Here is a 17781-nt window from a genome sequence, read left to right as displayed (position 1 = left end):
TATGGCAGGTGACCAGCTTGGCTTAACAATGAAATCCTTGCTGATCTTAAGCACAAAAAAGAAGCTTATAAGAAGTGTAAGCTTGTACAAATGACCAGGGAGGAGTATAAAAATATTGCTCAGGCATGCAGGAGTGAAATCAGGAAGGCCAAATCACACTTGGAGTTGCAGCTAGCAAGAGATGTTAAGAGTAACGAGAAGGGTTTCTTCAGGTATGTAAGCAACAAGAAGAAAGTCAAGGAAACTGTGGGCCCCTTACTGAATAAGTGAGGCAACCTAGTGACAGAGGATCTGGAAAAAGCTAATGTACTCAATGCTTTTTTTGCCTCTGTCTTCACAAACAAGGTCAGCTCCCAGACTACTGCACTGGACAGCAAAGCATGGGGAGGAGGTAACCAGCCCTCTGTGGAGAAAGAAGTGGTTCAAGACTATTTAGAAAAGCTGGACGAGCACAAGTCCATGGGGCCAGATGCACAGCATCCGAGGATGCTAAAGGAGTTGGTGGATGTGAGTGCAAAGCCATTGGCCATAATCTTTGAAAACTCATGGCGATCGGGGGAGGTCCCGGATGACTGGAAAAAGGCTAATGTAGTGCCCATCTTTAAAAAAGGGAAGGAGGAGGATCCAGGGAACTACAGGCCAGTCAGCCTCACCTCAGTCCCTGGAAAAATCACGGAGCAGGTCCTCAAGGAATCAATTCTGAAGCACTTAGAGGAGAGGAAAGTGATCTGGAACAGTCAGCATGGATTCACCAAGGGCAAGGCCTGACTAACCTAATTGCCTTCTATGAGGAGATAACTGGCTCTGTGGATGAGGGGAAAGCAGTGGACGTGTTATTCCTTGACTTTAGCAAAACTTTTGATACGGTCTCCCACAGTATTCTTGCCAGCAATTTAAAGAGGTATGGGCTGGATGAATGGACTATAAGGTGGATAGAAAGCTGGCTAGATCATTGGGCTCAATGGGTAGTGATCAATGGCTCCATGTCTAGTTGGCAGCCGGTGTCAAGCGGCATGCCCCAAGGGTCGGTCCTGGGGCTGGTTTTGTTCAATATCTTCATTAATGATCTGGAGGATGGCGTGGATTGAACCCTCAGCAAGTCTGCAGATGACACTAAACTGGGAGGAGTGGTAGATACGCTGGAGGGTAGGGATAGGATACAGAGGGACCTAGACAAATTAGAGGATTGGGCCAAAAGAAATCTGATGGGGTTCAACAAGGACAAGTGCAGAGTCCTGCACTTAGGACGGAAGAATCCCATGCACTGTTACAGACTAGGGTCCGAGTGGCTGGGCAGCAGTTCTGCAGAAAAGGACCTACGGGTTACAGTGGATGAGAAGCTGGATATGAGTCAGTGTGCCCTTGTTGCCAAGAAGGCTAACGGCATTTTGGGCTGTATAAGTAGGGGCATTGCCAGCAGATCGAGGGACGTGATCATTCCCCTCTATTCGACATTGGTGAGGCCTCGCCTGAACTACTGTGTCCAGTTTTGAGCCCCACACTACAAGAAGGATATGGAAAAATTAGGAACAGTCCATCGGAGGGTAACAAAAATGATTAGGGGGCTGGAGCACATGACTTATGAGGAGAGGCTGAGGGAACTGGGATTGTTTAGTTTGCAGAAGAGAAGAATGAAGGGGGATTTGATAGCTGCTTGCAACTACCTGAAAGGAGGTTCCAAAGAGGATGGATCTAGACTGTTCTCAGTGGTACCAGACACCATCAGCTCAGGATTAAACAAAGACTGTGAATGGCTAGCCAACTACAAAAGCAGTTTCTCCTCCCTTGGTGTTCACACCTCAACTGCTAGAAGAGGGCCTCATCCTCCCTGATTGAACTAACCTCGTTATCTCTAGCCTGACTCACTCTTGCTTGCATATTTATACCTGCATCTGGAAATTTCCACTACATGCATCCGATGAAGTGGGTATTCACCCACGAAAGCTCATGCTCCAATACGTCTGTTAGTCTATAAGGTGCCACAGGACTCTTTGCTGCTTTTACAAATCCAGACTAACACGGCTACCCCTCTGATTTTTAACAATGAGGATAATTAATCACTAGAATAACTTACCCAGGGTCATGGTGGATTCTTCCTTACTGACAGTTTGTAAATCAAGGTTGAATGTTTTTCCTGCAAGACCTGTAGGAATTATTTTGGGGGAAGTTCTATGGCCTGTGTTATGCAAGAGGTCAGACTAGATCACAATGGTCCCTTCTGGCCTTGGAATCTATGAATCTATGAGAGTGGCAATGGCACACTTTCCATCCTCCTCTCTAGGCTTCCAGAGATACAAATACCTTCCCAAGAGAAGCAATCCATCTTCTTCCCCAGAGAGTTACTACAGCAAACCTTCTTCCTGCTTCGGACCCTGGGAGTAAGATGACTCAGGTTGCCATTTCCTAAGTGAGGCTGTGGAGGTTTTGGCAGAACTGATCCATTCCTCCCTCAACATAGCGGAAACAGCCCATATTCCCTACTGCCAACCCTGTGGCCCCCACCCAAGATGAGATGTAGGAGGGGCCATTTCATCTTTCCCATACAAGAATCTCTGTTATAGACTGTGAATGCTGCATGGCCCAAACTGAAAGAAAAGGTCTATCGGCAAGACTACATACGGTCTGTATAAAATTCCATCAAGTTGTGTCCCCATATTTATTTTTCTTCCAAGAAACGGTCACATACGAAAAAGATCTTGACCTTAGTGGCTGGAGCAGGGTCCCCCTGTTATGTGGAACAAAAGATTGAAAATTTACCTGAGGAAGGGTTTTTAAATCTTCTTCCATACTTTTATGTGCTGCAATGGCATGTGTTGTTTCAGCCTGTATAGCCCTATCCATCATTGCCCCCTCTTGTACTCTCAGAAGAGGTCCCATAAGACTGGGGGAGCACTAATAAGAAAAAGCTGATTTCTTTTAAGAACTGTCTTACAAAAGTATAAGCCTTCATCTATGATACTTCTTGAGACATCATTAGATTCTCTGCTAGATCTCTCCGATGCAACACCCTTGCATGGAGAAATATGTGGCTGTGGGCTCCAGATGCAGACCCAACTTCTGGGTAAAACTTTTTCATGAGTTTCTAGAAAAAGCTCAGAAGGACTTGTCAGATCTGAATTAAATTTTGTCCTGTCAAACCTCATCTAGTGAGGAGGGAGGGAGCTTCAGGTCATTTCACCACAGTTGCAACTGCTAGCCATACCAGAATCACCGTTCTTTGCATCCTATAGAGGTCAGGATTCTCCACAGGACAATGAGCCCAACTATAAAATAAAATAGTTTACTTTAACATTAAAAAAATCTAATAATTTGTGCAGCAAAGAATCTTGTATTTTCCCATCATGTTCTATATTGGAACATTGACATTAGTAAGAATTGTTCTACATTTTCAACCATTCCATTCTACAAAACCATTTCTACGTTTTCCATAGCATCTTCAACAGCAAAGAAACTCCACCGCTGCCAAAATGCCCTATTCTGTAAATCTTTACTTATATGAGTCATCCCATTTGAAGTAATTGGGACTGTCTGCATGATTAAAGGACTACTTGCATTATTAAGGGTTTGTTGGAGAGGGTCCCTAGAGGGAAAGCTCCTGGAATGGGCTTCTTCCCTTCTTATAGATCTGTAAAGCACCAAAGAAAACTGTGGTGCTATATTAAACACAAAGTCTTTATTATTAATTTACATAATGGTAATTTGACTTATTCATATTTCTGTTGTCGTATGGCTGTTCTGGTCACTGCAATAGGTGGCAAATAGCTTTCTAGATATTTAATTAGGTAGCATAATAAGAATAATGTTATAAATGCCTTACAGAATTCTTTCCCTATAGCTCTGCACTACATTAAAACTGCTTTTTGCTCAGTACCTAAGAAATCTTGTTGCATCTTCCTGCAGTTAATTTCTTCTCTTCCTTAGGGAGCAGATTTTTAGTGTAGCATATACTCGTCTCTCTTGATACTGATTTATCAGTGTGTAGATACTGTGGTGATGGATACCCTATATGCACCTAAGACGGTATAAACATGTAGATACGTTAGATAAGCAAATGGTGCTTTGTGCCACTTGCCATATACTTACTCAAGAGGCTTATTTTTGTTGCCATTATGTTGTAATTTTCAACAGGAAAGTATTCAAGGATTTTAATTATACAATATGCTGATGCCTATTAAGAGCACGTCTGGAGTTGATTGAAAACTGGGGTTTTTTTGACCTTTTTAGTTCCAGCAAAGTAACTCAGTTTTTCCTTTTGTCCCAGTTTAGACTTGGATCACTGAAGCTACAAAAAGTCTCAAGTCCAACTGAAGTCATTAAAGAGCTGATTTGCCACTGCCTAGACTGCATAGCAGAACTACATGCCAAAAAGGAGCACCTGCAAAAGGAAAATGAAAGGCTTCTAAGTGATTGGAATGACGTGCAAGGACTGTAGGTTGAAAAATGAATCAATAAGATATTCTTTATAAACTATGTGTCTGCAGTCTACCTATGCAACAAAGTGTAGGTTATACTGATGGACACTATATATTTAAGATATTTGCAAAATGAAATGTACATATTTCTTTTTTATTGATAGTGTTTTGGGCCCTAACTGCTTATAGGCTACACAGCTGTAGAGGCTTTTTCTTATTTCAAGGTGGCAGGCGACACCTCAGCTGCTAACATATAATGCTGATTGTAGCTTTAAGTAGCCAGAAATATCTTCACTCTCCCTTTCCCCCTTCTGCAGAATGCAGTGTGCATTTTCTTCTGCATAGGTCCCTTAATGATGACTGTCTTGATTTTGCCGATCTTGATTTCTGTTTCAGTTGTGATTTACATTTTAAACTAGATTATTTCTGGGGCCACAGGGGGCAACAGGGGGAGAGGATGTAATTTGATAGTAATTAAAGCCAGCTATATTGTCAAAGTATTAGAAGAGTCGTGAATGGTTTGCGGGGCAGCGAGGAGGAAGACACAAATTAAAAAAAAAAATTGCACAAGATCACATTATTTTAAGCAAGATATTTTTATTTTTCAATAGAGTGCCAAATTTAGAAATATTCATGGAAGAAATTAAGTCAGTGATGTGCTGGGTAGGGTAACAAAGACCATATCTTTTTTTTAGAAGAGGAATCAAAAATGGTCACAGAGTTTGCCCTGAAAGTTTTGTCATGACAAATATACAGCCTCACTAATAGTGTTTGACTACTTAATAGTTTAACAGTGTAGTAAACAATAACTTTTTATAATTAATGTGTTGCACTGCATTAAATGCCATTTTGATTTGTGTAGTGCTGTGGCACTTGTAACTGATAATTCCACAACAAACTCACAGGAGGGGTTTCCCTACAAAACAGTAATTATTACATCTCAACTTTAAACTATTTAAATACCTAGTCACAATTATATAGCATACAAAATGTGCTGAGCATCTCCAGTGAGGAGCTAGGTGCCCTCAATTCCCATCTAGTCAACTGCCTTCTACTTGCCAACAGCTAAGTGCAGGATTCAACTGTAAAGCAGTTTTCCTGTTTTAGATGGTGTCATTGCAAGGCTTCTTAGGTTAAAATTAATCAACAACTCTATCTAGTTTACGGTTGAATATGCTGAAAGCAATTGAGAAATTATAATTTACAAGTTAGAACTGTTGCACTAAATTAAAAAAATAAATAAATAAAATACCCCCACCCCGAGTCATTAATTGGCAATATCCAAATATAGAGAAGAACGCTTTGGAAACCATTGCCATTAATTAGGAGCTGGACTGAACTGAGTTCTTGCCACCTAACTGCTACATAATAACTTTGGAATCTAGTTAACATTTGTTTTTTAAATATGAATTTGTTCAGTTTCCTTGTGTTTTAATGTACATAGAAAATTTAATAAGGATTATCTTGAATATCCTTTGTGCATGAGTACGTACACACACACACAGGGAAAGTGAGTTAAAATATCAAAATAGAATAGCCAATGTGTTTGTTTTATACAGATTATTACATTGGTAAAGATAGAGCAATACTAATAATCTTTAATAGCAAAATTTCCTAAATCCTGAAAAATAAAGATAAGTTTCTGTTTTGTATGAAGTTTGTGTTTTTATACTAACCAAGTAAAATTAATATAGATGAGTTGTAGTCAAGTAAACTGTCAATTTATAAGATGGTCAAATGTAGTGACAGAAAATCTGAACCATAAAATTAGTGTTGGGTGTTTTTAGTATGTGAATAAATCACCTGAAAATGACTCATCAACATTAGTTTGTCAGCATTCAGCACCACTGTTATAGAACAAAAAGGGAATAGGATGCAGCTAAAATGTAAGGAGTTTATGTAAATGCCAGAACCATTCTAAGGCACAGACAGCTTTATACATATAAGACTACATTTTCAGTCAGGCTTTGGGTACAAAAATCTCACATGTATAATTGCCACAAGTTCTTTAGTTTGTGTTATCTCTGACTCTCTCTTCAGAAATGGAAGAGGTTGAGAAATGGACAGTTAATTCTCGATTTAGGTCACCAGTATTACTTGTCTACAAACGGCAACCATTACTAATGCCAGTTGTTTTCAGTAGGTTGTGGTTGTGTTTTGACTACTATCATCCCAACTTGACATATTAAAAGTATCATGCTTCTATTAACTCCAAGATGGCTGCGATTATGGAACTTGAAAAGCATGTGCAAATAAGACTAATAAAAATGTCTATGGCCATTAACTTTATTCACTTGTGATTTCACTTTTTTTATTACATTTAAAAGCTTTGTTTGAGATGAGTAGCTTATGTACAGAGGCCTGTGGAGATGTGACTTCTGCAAAACAAATGACATATAGGCACCAGTGTGTGACAAATTGCAATGAAAGGTTGCGTTTGTAGCTGGTGAAATACTGAAATGTAGTCCTAGCCAACTTTGCTTAGTTCTCACATAATACAGGTGACGCATACTAGAATGAAAAACGTCTTTGTAGATCTTATGCAGAGATATAGCCAGAAAACCCCATTCCGCAACATACTCTATAATTTGTGACTCATGTTCCTAAACAGCAAAGCACAACTGCTTTCCAAGATGTATATTTTCATGTATTAACATGGATGGTGTAATTTGCAATCGTTACATTAATAAAATAAAAAAATTCCTAAACACAATAACTTAATAGTTTATATCTATACCAGAAGAATGTATCAATTTTTTTATTTGTTTGGATTTCTAAAACAAAAAAAAGGGACAGGGCAAAAGGATAGTCACTTATATATGAGCATTAAAGCCTAAAAAATGCATACAAAATTAACCAATAACATAGTACAAACTTACCTTACCCACAGTGTCCTTGCATGTCACACTAAATAAATAATCTAGAATACCTTTTGTCCTATGAAAACAATGAGAAGTCCAGTGGCACCTTAAAGACTAATAGATTTATTTGGGCATAAGGTGCCACCTCATTGTTTTTATGGATACAGACTAACACGGCTACCCCTCTGATACTTTTATCCTATGTACATTTTCCCTGGCTCTGGGAGAACATGTAGGTCTTTCAGCATGCTCTGAAGATTAAGAGTTGGGTCCTGATCCTGAAGTGGAATTATCTAGTATAGTTCCTCAAGGCCAAGTGGCAGTATCCAAATGACTTCAGTAGGATTTTACAGGTGTAAGTGTCTGCACAAGTAGAACTTTTTGCAGGATTGGGGCCTTTGGCTCTCATCATATTAAGGGGAAAAGTGATTTCCAGAGTCAAGGGTCCTTCACTGAAATTGCATTGCATGCAACCCCCCTTTAGTTAAATCAGGAGACTGCTACTAGTAAATTGAATAACTCAGATGATCTCAACTGCTATGGTACCAAATAACATTCGTTTTTGTTAGCCTTTATTTGGTTACTATTCCCATTGCGGGGACGGAGTCTTCTTTTTCTTCATTGAAGGATTTGATACTCTTTGTCATATTTTCCACTTGCATATGAGGTTCATATATGTAAATGGAGACAATGGTTAATTTCAACCCTGTTGAAGTCAATGATATTACACCAAGAATTAATTTGGCTTTGTATTTTAAACCATCTTGCTTCTATGCCGAATCTTTATTTAATCAGGTAGTGGGTTTAGGCAATCTCACATCACCCCATGAACTGGATAAAGATGTCACTGCTAGGGCTTGTGACTCTTTGTACTGTGCTTTAACATTTTTGTATATATTATTCCATTAAACGGTTAAAATTCCCATTTATAGATGGAAAGTCTCCTTGTAGTTGATTAGTACATATGATGTTTCTTTTAAGAATTATTGGACCGATCTATATGGTAATGATTTTCAGCATCATTTGCATTTAAATTAGATGAATTATTTATCAGCTATGAAACATATCCCAAAAGCATATCACAGAAGACTACGTTAGTACTTCATAAGATTCCTTTCTTTTGTCTTTTTCATTTTATAGACATTTCATATAAAAATGATGAAATAACCAATATTTGTTTTAAATACACATTGAAAAAATATAATACTATTACTGTGTTGACACTTTTGTTTTTATAATAGCTATTGAATAAAAACCCACAAATTTTTGAACATGCCATTTTTCACAGTGAGAGCATTCAAAATGAATGCTCTAACTGTGAGAAATGGCATGTCTTCCAGAATCAGTCTCTTCATCTCAACTCTCTTATATATCAGTCCAGTGGAAGATAGAATCATAGAAATGTAGGTCTGGAAGGGATCTCAAGAGTCCATCTAGTCCAGCCCCCACCCCAAGCAGGATTAAGTACACCTGGACCATCTCTGACATTGTTCTGATATTGTCCATAAGTTTGTGGTATTTAAACATCATTTGCTTTATTAATTTACCTACCATGTCTATGTTCTGAAGTCTGCAACGAGCAGTAAGATCATTACTGGTATGTGTATTTATTTATATATTACACACACAAATCTATGTTAAAAACAGTTAAGGTCTCAAAATCAAGAACTAAAAAACTAGGAAATACCAGCATTAAAGTTGCCTGTTAGATGATCACGTTTTTCACAAGACCTCTGCTTCATTCAATGCACAAGACTTTTTTATTCATATTGTGGCCCCATTCCTTATTTACTACACACTATATATTTATTTATACACTATTTATTTTGTTGATTTTTAGATTTTTGGTTGAAATTTAAGCTCAATCAATTTTTTATTTAAAAAACAAAACAAACAAACCCCCTTATATTTAGATACCATATAAAAACTTGAGGATGACCCTATTGCAAAGCCGTCATTCAGCAGAACTCTTAAGATTTTCACATATAGAATTAGGTATCCCTCTAAAAAGTAGTTTACATTAAATGGGGGAAAAAGCCATTCGCTCTCCAAAATTAGTATCTGTGAGTATCTTAAAATCTCAGCTGTCTCACTATACAACTCTAATAAAACAAACACCACAACGTAGGGTTTGTTAGCATTATAGTTGTTTGTATGCCAGTAGGAAACTGAAATTGCCACAAATCCTGCTTCAGTGGTTCTGCTGAATCAGTTTCAATATCCTGCTTCACCAGAGGAACAAAGACTTCAGAGGAGCAAAGGGACAATGAGTGGGTAAATGTTCATGTAACATACACACCTGCTTCTGGAATCCTGACAAATTAAATGCTTCTGGATGGGTTGCCCGGAACATCAGCTGGAATTTTAAGATAGTTTCTACACGTTTGGAGGGCGTGTTTTTTTCCTGTATATAAATATACATTAAAAGTGCAAATCAGAATGAGTAGGCTTAAATTTTGGGCCCATGGAACTTGACCATAACTCTCTATTTATAATCTCAGTAAGTGTATCCTTCTAAATTATACACACTATGCTGAATTCACCATTGAATCTAAATAACTCTGATATCTAACATATAGCTGTCTGTATAGTCTACACATAAGCTAACCTCTAATAAATAGGGGTTAGGAAGAAACTTTCACTTTGGGCGGATTATTATATAACTGCCTACTGTAGGGCTTTTTTCATGTTCCTCTGAAGCAGTTTCTATTGACCTTTTTGGGGGACAAAACACTGGACTAGATGGACAGTTTATAGATTCATAGATTCTAGGACTGGAAGGGACCTCGAGAGACTGTCTAGACCATCCTGGATAGAAATTTATCTAACCTACTCTTAAATATCTCCAGAGATAGAGATTCCACAACCTCCCTAGGCAGTTTATTCCAGTGTTTAACCACCCTGACAGTTAGGAACTTTTTCCTAATGTCCAACCTAAACCTCCCTTGCTGCAGTTTAAGCCCGTTGCTTCTTGTTCTATCCTTAGAGGCTAAGTTGAACAAGTTTTCTCCCTCCTCCTTATGACACCCTTTTAGATACCTGAAAACTGCTATCATGTCCCCTCTGTCTTCTCTTTTCCAAACTAAACAAACCCAATTCTTTCAGCCTTCCTTTATAGGTCATGTTCTCAAGACTTTTAATCATTCTTGTTGCGCTTCTCTGGACCCTCTCCAATTTCTCCACGTATTTCTTGAAATGTGGTGCCCAGAACTGGACACAATACTCCAGTTGAGGCCTAACCAGCGCAGAGTAGAGCGGAAGAATGACTTCTCGTGTCTTGCTCACAACACACCTGTTAATGCATCCCAGCATCACGTTTTCTTTTTTTGCAACAGCATCACACTGTTGACTCATATTTAGCTTGTAGTCCACTATAACCCCTGCCGTACTCATTCCTAGACAGTCTCTTCCCATTCTGTATGTGTGAAACTGATTGTTCCTTCCTAAATGGAGCACTTTGCATTTGTCTTTGTTAAACTTCATCCTGTTGACCTCAGACCATTTCTCCAATTTGTCCAGATCATTTTGAATTATGACCCTATCCTCCAAAGCAGTTGCAATCCCTCCCAGTTTGGTATCATCTTCAAATGTAATAAGCGTACTTTCTATGCCAATATCTAAGTCGTTGATGAAGATATTGAACAGAGCTGGTCCAAAACAGACCCCTGCGGAATCCCACTTGTTATACTTTTCCAGCAGGATTGGGAACCGTTAACAACAACTCTCTGAGTACGGTTATCCAGCCAGTTATGCACCCACCTTATAGTAGCCCCATCTAAGTTGCATTTGCCTAGTTTATCGATAAGAATATCATGCGAGACTGTATCAAATGCCTTACTAAAGTCTAGGTATACCACATCCACCGCTTCTCCCTTATCCACAAGGCTCGTTATCCTATCAAAGAAAGCTATCAGATTGGTTTGACATGATTTGCTCTTTACAAATCCATGCTGGCTATTCCCTATCACCTTACCATCTTCCAAGTGTTTGCAGATGATTTCCTTAATTACTTGCTCCATTATCTTCCCTGGCACAGAAGTTAAACTAACTGGTCTGTAGTTTCCTGGGTCGTTTTTATTTCCCTTTTTATAGATGGGCACTATATTTGCCCTTTCCAGTCTTCTGGAATCTCTCCTATCTCCCATGATTTTCCAAAGATAATAGCTAGAGGCTCAGATACCTCCTCTATTAGCTCCTTGAGTATTCTAGGGTGCATTTCATCAGGCCCTGGTGACTTGCAGGCATCTAACTTTCCTAAGTGATTTTTAACTTGTTCTTTTTTTATTTTATCTTCTAAACCTACCCCCTTCCCATTAGCATTCACTATGTTAGGCATTCCTTCAGACTGCTCGGTGAAGACCGAAACAAAGAAGTCATTAGCATCTCTACCATTTCCAAGTTTCCTGTTACTGTTTCTCCCTCCTCACTGAGCAGTGGGCCTACCCTGTCCTTGGTCTTCCTCTTGCTTCTAATGTATTGATAAAAATTCTTCTTGTTTCCCTTTATTTCCGTAGCCAGTTTGAGCTCATTTTGTGCATTTGCCTTTCTAATCTTGCCCCTGCATTCCTGTGTTGTTTGCCTATATTCATCCTTTGTAATCTGTCCTAGTTTCCATTTTTTATATGACTCTTTTTTATTTTTTAGATCATGCAAGATCTCATGGTTAAGCCAAGGAGGTCTTTTGCCACATTTCCTATCTTTCCTACTCAGGTGGAGTAATCCATAATGACCATTCTAATGTACCTCTCTTCCTAATTACATTTTAGGAGGGCTGGTGTTACTATAGTACATTGTTAGTAAAATATGACGATATTAACTATTGTTATGTTTTAGGCTGGAAAAATGTGTGGAAGCTAAAGAAGAACTGGAGGCAGATCTTTACAAAAAATTTATTCTTGTGCTCAATGAAAAGAAAGCAAAGATAAGAAATTTACACAAGTTGTTAAAAGAAGCTCAGGAACCTGCAGAGGATACAACACATGCAAGGTATTTGTTAATTTGCCCAAGGTATTTGTTGTCGTGCCTGACACATACATAGGTTTCATTTGTATTTACTACGTTTTAATAGATGGTGGTATAATCATTGTTTCAATGTAATAATTAATAAATCATCTTTATATAGTTTCTTTAGATTTTAAAGGCTTCCAAGTGCTTTAAATACAATATAGTAAATATACAATGGGACACTTCACTCATCTCTGAAGAGCAGCCAACTTTGGAATTTACTCGGGCAACTCTTCAGCAGTCTGTGGTTACATGAAGCAATAGTTCAGGACAGAAACAACCCCATATTGATTGAATCTGCAGGAGGAATGTCATTTGGCTGGCACCTCAAATAGCACATGCCCCATCATATGTTATGGGGTGCTTTGTTAAATGTAGACTCAAAAGGAAGAGTCAACTAGCCACTACCTGGGGTGTCACTGAATGTCTTGTATCTAAGCACTGACCAGGGCTAAGTTTGTGAGTGCTTTGGCTTCAATGAAAGGTGTTTAATTAAAATTGAATACAGAGATTTACTTAACTGTAACTGTTTCCTACAATATTTGAAATTATTTCTTGATGGGGGTGGGGTGGAAATGGATAGTGTTTTGTGTCAGAGTACAATTGATTCCCAGACCCACTCTAACCTGCCTCCACTAGTTCCTCAAGTACCTCTTAAAAACTCTCTTATTCCAAAATGGCTTTCCTCCTTAGAGAAGTGTTAATAGTGAGGTGATTGGAAATATTTACTTAAGAAGCAAATAACATTTACTTAGGGGAAAAAAATCCAAACCAAAAAATCATGGAACTGCCAAGAGACACACTTTAAATCAATGACATTGTTTTAATCCGGTCTGACTCCACTTCCTTTTAGGACATTATCTATCTAGTTTGTTTATCTAAGTTGTGAACTCTTTAGGATAGGGACCTAGTATTGACCTCTGTCTTTAAAGTACTGTAGAAATAGCAGCTATGTTGCAGGAATGGCAGATGGAAAATTACCTTTCTGTTGTTCTAGGGATAGCATGGCTACAGTCCAAACTGCTGTTGAAAGAGAGAAAGATTATGATGGCAGCACTGATGAGGAATGTGAAAATTTAGCACAGCCCTCTACATTAGCATCAGGTAAGATGGAATATATTGTGCTTATTGGTGATATCACGAGTAGGCCAATTACTTTACATGAATAAACTATAATGAAGATAAAACACTACCTGACAAATTGCTTTGTGACAAGCCAATTTACAAGCATTAAAAAAATAGCCCTCTATTGAAGCAATGTATAATGCTGACATTTCAAATTAAAGAAAGGAAGTTTTAAAAAGCACGTAGTGTAAATGAAGGAAATGTCATTGTTTATGAAATGACAAATTACATACTTTGCATAACTAATAGCCATTTTACAGCTTGTGAACTGTCAACAATTACATTTTAAATTCCAGGAATCATTATGAACACGTGAAGATTGCTGTGATTTAAAATGTAATTGCTAACAGTTCATAGTCTGTTTAAAAAAAAAAAAAGTTTTAACTTCATCAGGAGAGTTTTTTGCTCTATTTTTGTATTGCACAATTGGAGCAAAACTATTTTTATAACATCCAGCAGAATTCATTGAAATTTACTGGGATGCTTTTAGCCTCAGGTAATTGAGTGTGAAAATTAAGTTGAATAATCTGCCTAGGCCTGGAGAAGTGGGAGTACATGGTATAGGGGTTGTCCATTTCACAATACACTGTATAAAACTTTACATCATACGAATTTTCAGCTTGGTGTGCCCTCTACTCTTTGTAGAGGAAATGCTGTCAGGGAATAAAGACTGCCTTACACTGACAGGTACCACATACTTAAGGATTTCCCTTCAGGATTATTGGTTTTCTGTGGTTTCTCTCACCCGAGCCATTTATCTCTACTATAGGGTAAGATAATCAAAGAAAGATAAAAGCAGATAACTGACTTAGTGCACATGCTTGTTGTCTTCAGTGGGAGCTGAGGTCAGCACCATAACATGATTAGTCTCCAACTCTGTAGTATTGGTGTACAGGTTTTTTGAAGACCTTCTACCACAATTGACACAGATAATAGATTTAGAAAGTAGCCAGCCTTGTAGCACACATTTAAGTGAAGAAACAATATGAAGTGCAGACACTATCCAAAGAAATAATTTTTTGTTGACTAGCTGGTAGTGGTAAGGTATCTGTTTAATAGACAATTCTTTGCTTTCAATCTGTATTTCATCGTGGCACAAACAGTGTCTTGAGGAATACTTCATTTAGTAAAATGGCACGGAGAAGGGAAAGGACTTCAGTTATCAACTTTTTGCTAGATCCAGTAATAATTAAGCTGCTAGATAGCGTTTTTATGACAGACATCTGTGTAGCATTTCCTTTAACTGCCGAGCATGAGAGACTGAACTTGATGCCTGAATTTGTAGGGAGAATAGCACGTGCATAATCTTTTGAGCTATGAAACATGTTCACTCCATTTGCCTGTGAAAGTCAGATATATTCAGAATTGCTTTCTATGAATAAGCAGAGAAAATAACATGAACATAATGTTCAGGTAACAAACAGTTTCAAAGTAATGCGTTTAAAAAGTCAAGTTTTTCATAGTAATGTTAACTCTGTGACACTGAACATCTAGTAAAGTTGGAGCCAGATAATGCTTCCTGGTTCTGGGCACAACAGGTTTCCTCCATACATGGTCTACCCTTCCCACAAGGAAGAAGTGTACATATGCCTCTGCAGTATTTCCCTCCTTTCCCAGTGCCCTACTCAAGCCTTTTCACCTTTCCAGGGATCTATGCTGGGGGATGGGTGGGGACTGAATGAACCCTGAGGAGGAGGTGAGTGGTTCAGGGATGAGGTTTGGGGAGAGAGGGGAAGATGCACACAGTCCATCTTCAGGCTCCGTAGACCTTAGGCCTAAAAGATGATGCTTTCCCAGACTGTATTATCTTCTCCTTGTAACACCCACTCCTTGGAGCAAACACCTACGTTTATTTTTTTAATAACTTTTTCTTATGTTTCCTGTGTAGTTGGGGTGGAAAGTTGCTGCAACACTGTCAAGGCTCCTAAGCTGTTACAGCTGCTTAGTGCTTCTGTCCTTGGAGCTCTGGTGTTATCAGCACTAGCAGAGAGCGCAGACTGCTAATTAAGCAGACCTCGATGTTATTCCTAGGGAAAGACCACAGGCACAGTTCAGTGACAAAGGGACTTGGGAAGGTTTACTGTCCTCAAGGCACAGTCCTAATGACTTGCACAACTTGTACAAGTACATTCACCCATGAGTGCCCCATGGCAAGGAGCGGCACGGTCAGCAGTGTTAGATTTTGCTGTCCATTCGGCCACACAAGGCGAGGTACACTGACATTTATAGACTGAGACAAACAACTGGGATAAACAAGTTATGTAGCACCTTGCATATTTCATGGCATTTGTTTGTTACTTTCACTTGTACCTTGTCCTGATATCTTGGACAAAACATCCCTATTCATTATTCTATCAAACGATCTTATCTTGTACTAGATTGGGGTGTATCTATACTAGCCTTCTGAAATATATTTATGTAAATATCTAGTGCCTAGTACTTCTTAGGAACACCTATGTTTTAGCAATGTTAGAGGCAACTTTGTTAAGTTCATGTATTGGACAGTGAACTTTTGTAAGCATTTACTTTAATACATGGCCTGACTTTGGCTCACAGCATGTGGTTTAGGCATCAGGTTTTGCACCAGGGCCAGTACTCCAGGCTCTGTCTCTCTATTACATCCTGTTCAATTATTTATTTATTTACATTTTCCTCCCATTTAGATCTGGAATTTAACATTGCATGGGTAACAGTAGAGTCACAGAATAAAACAAGCTCCTGTATCTTCCACAAAATATAAGATATATTGATCTTATGAGGTTTGTGTCAGGGTCCCTTCCTTGCAACAATTTGATAACCTGTAGAAATCTAGGTCTTTCCATTGTTTGCAATAAAAATATTGGACAGTGCAAGCCTACATGATCTATAGAATATTTTATAACTGCAGTGCCTAATTCATGGCTCTTGGCCAGCATCAACAGAAATATCCAAACATTTTTCCTCAAATCTACACAACATTAAGTTAACACTTTGTGTTTTAAAAAGTGACAATTATGGTTGGATTAGAAGGCATATTAATATAAGGCAAACACAGAAACCTCAGATATAGTTGAGAAGTATAGCTTCATAAAACATTCTATGTTACTTCTAGACTGCAAAAATATATCCACCCATTTGTCTCTGGTGAGTGGGAAATGTACCTGGAGAGTTGGTGAATGTAGCAGACACAAAATGAGAAGAAGATCATCAGTTTCATAAGGGCGCAATAGCTTTTGAGTAGCAGCTGTATTATACAGACCAGTGTCTTGCAAATTTCACTGTGGTGCTACTGCAAAATGCTCCACCGGTGAAGAAGACTAGAATCTCCCCTTCCATTGCAAAGCACTCCAGTAGTGGAAGAATGAATTTCTGTTTTACTTGCTGTTTCTGAAGTGCATAGAATTCCAACTGCACCCAGGAGAAATTTACAATATTGTGGTCACTTTCATTGCTATTGCTCACACAGCTATTAGGTATCAGTGAATGTGATGAGAATCTGGCTCCTTATTGACTCAGTGCTAATGCTGCCGGTGTGCTGAGATGACTGCCTGTGATGCTGACCAATATTGTCTCATTGTTTCCTGGTATTCCCCCAATCTATCTGTCTATCCATCTCCAGGGGTGGGGAGTTGTATGGGCCCGTGGTGCCCGGGCTCCAGCAATATTCAGGGCCCAGGGGCCCGGAACCACTAATGTTTGGGGCTGGGTCTCTCCTCGGCCCCGCCTGTTGCCCCCACATGCCTCCCCGGAGTGTCCGCTGGCCCCACTTGCTGCCCCCGCGCACCCCCTCCCCGGGCCCTGGAGCCTGCAGCTCATGCTGACTGCTCTGCCAGCTCCCCGCATCAACTGCTGCCGCAGGGTCCTAGTGCCCCCCCATCCACTAATGGCAGGGTAGGCTGCCCTTACCGTGTCCTTCTGCCCTAGCCCTGAGCCTCTCCAACGCCCCAAACCCCTCATCCCTAGCCAGAGCCCTCATCCCCTCTGCACCCTAATCTTCTGCTCCAGCCTTGAGCCCCCTCCTGCATCATGAACCCCTCATCCCCAGCCCCACCCCACACCCCAACCCTCTGCCCTAGCCCTGAGCCCCCTCCCAAACCCCTCATCCTAAGCCCCATAGCCCTCACCCCTGCACCCCCTCCTATCCCCAAACTCCCTCCCAGAGCCAGCACCCCCCCTTTCCACACACCCTGTCCTGCCTCCAAATTCCCTCCCAGAGCCTGCACACCAGCCCTCTGCACTCCCTCCCAGAGCCTGCACTCCTCACCCCCTCCTGCACCACCACCCCTTGCCCCAGCCCGGAGCCTGCACCCATCATCACCTCCTGCACCCCCACCCCCTGTCCCAGCCTGAAGCCTACACCCAGCACCCAAGCTCCATCCCAAAGGGTGCACCCCAGACTC

At 39.8% G+C, this 17781-nt stretch overlaps 1 protein-coding gene across 1 annotated transcript in view; it reads left to right on the top strand.

Annotated features, from left to right (window-relative positions):
• Positions 1 to 17781, top strand: part of XRCC4 (X-ray repair cross complementing 4) — a 283046-nt gene that overhangs the window by 144023 nt on the left and 121242 nt on the right. Inside the window, exons 4-6 of the mRNA XM_054031803.1 lie at positions 4262 to 4428; positions 12107 to 12259; positions 13275 to 13381. Coding sequence (XP_053887778.1) covers positions 4262 to 4428; positions 12107 to 12259; positions 13275 to 13381 — 427 coding nt within the window. The remainder of the gene's footprint in view (positions 1 to 4261; positions 4429 to 12106; positions 12260 to 13274; positions 13382 to 17781) is intronic.

This window comes from Malaclemys terrapin, chromosome 6 (genome assembly GCF_027887155.1).
Source record: "Malaclemys terrapin pileata isolate rMalTer1 chromosome 6, rMalTer1.hap1, whole genome shotgun sequence".
NCBI classification, from domain to species: domain Eukaryota; kingdom Metazoa; phylum Chordata; order Testudines; family Emydidae; genus Malaclemys; species Malaclemys terrapin.
Note: the sequence above shows the minus strand (reverse complement) of the source record. Positions and strands in the feature narration are given on the sequence as shown.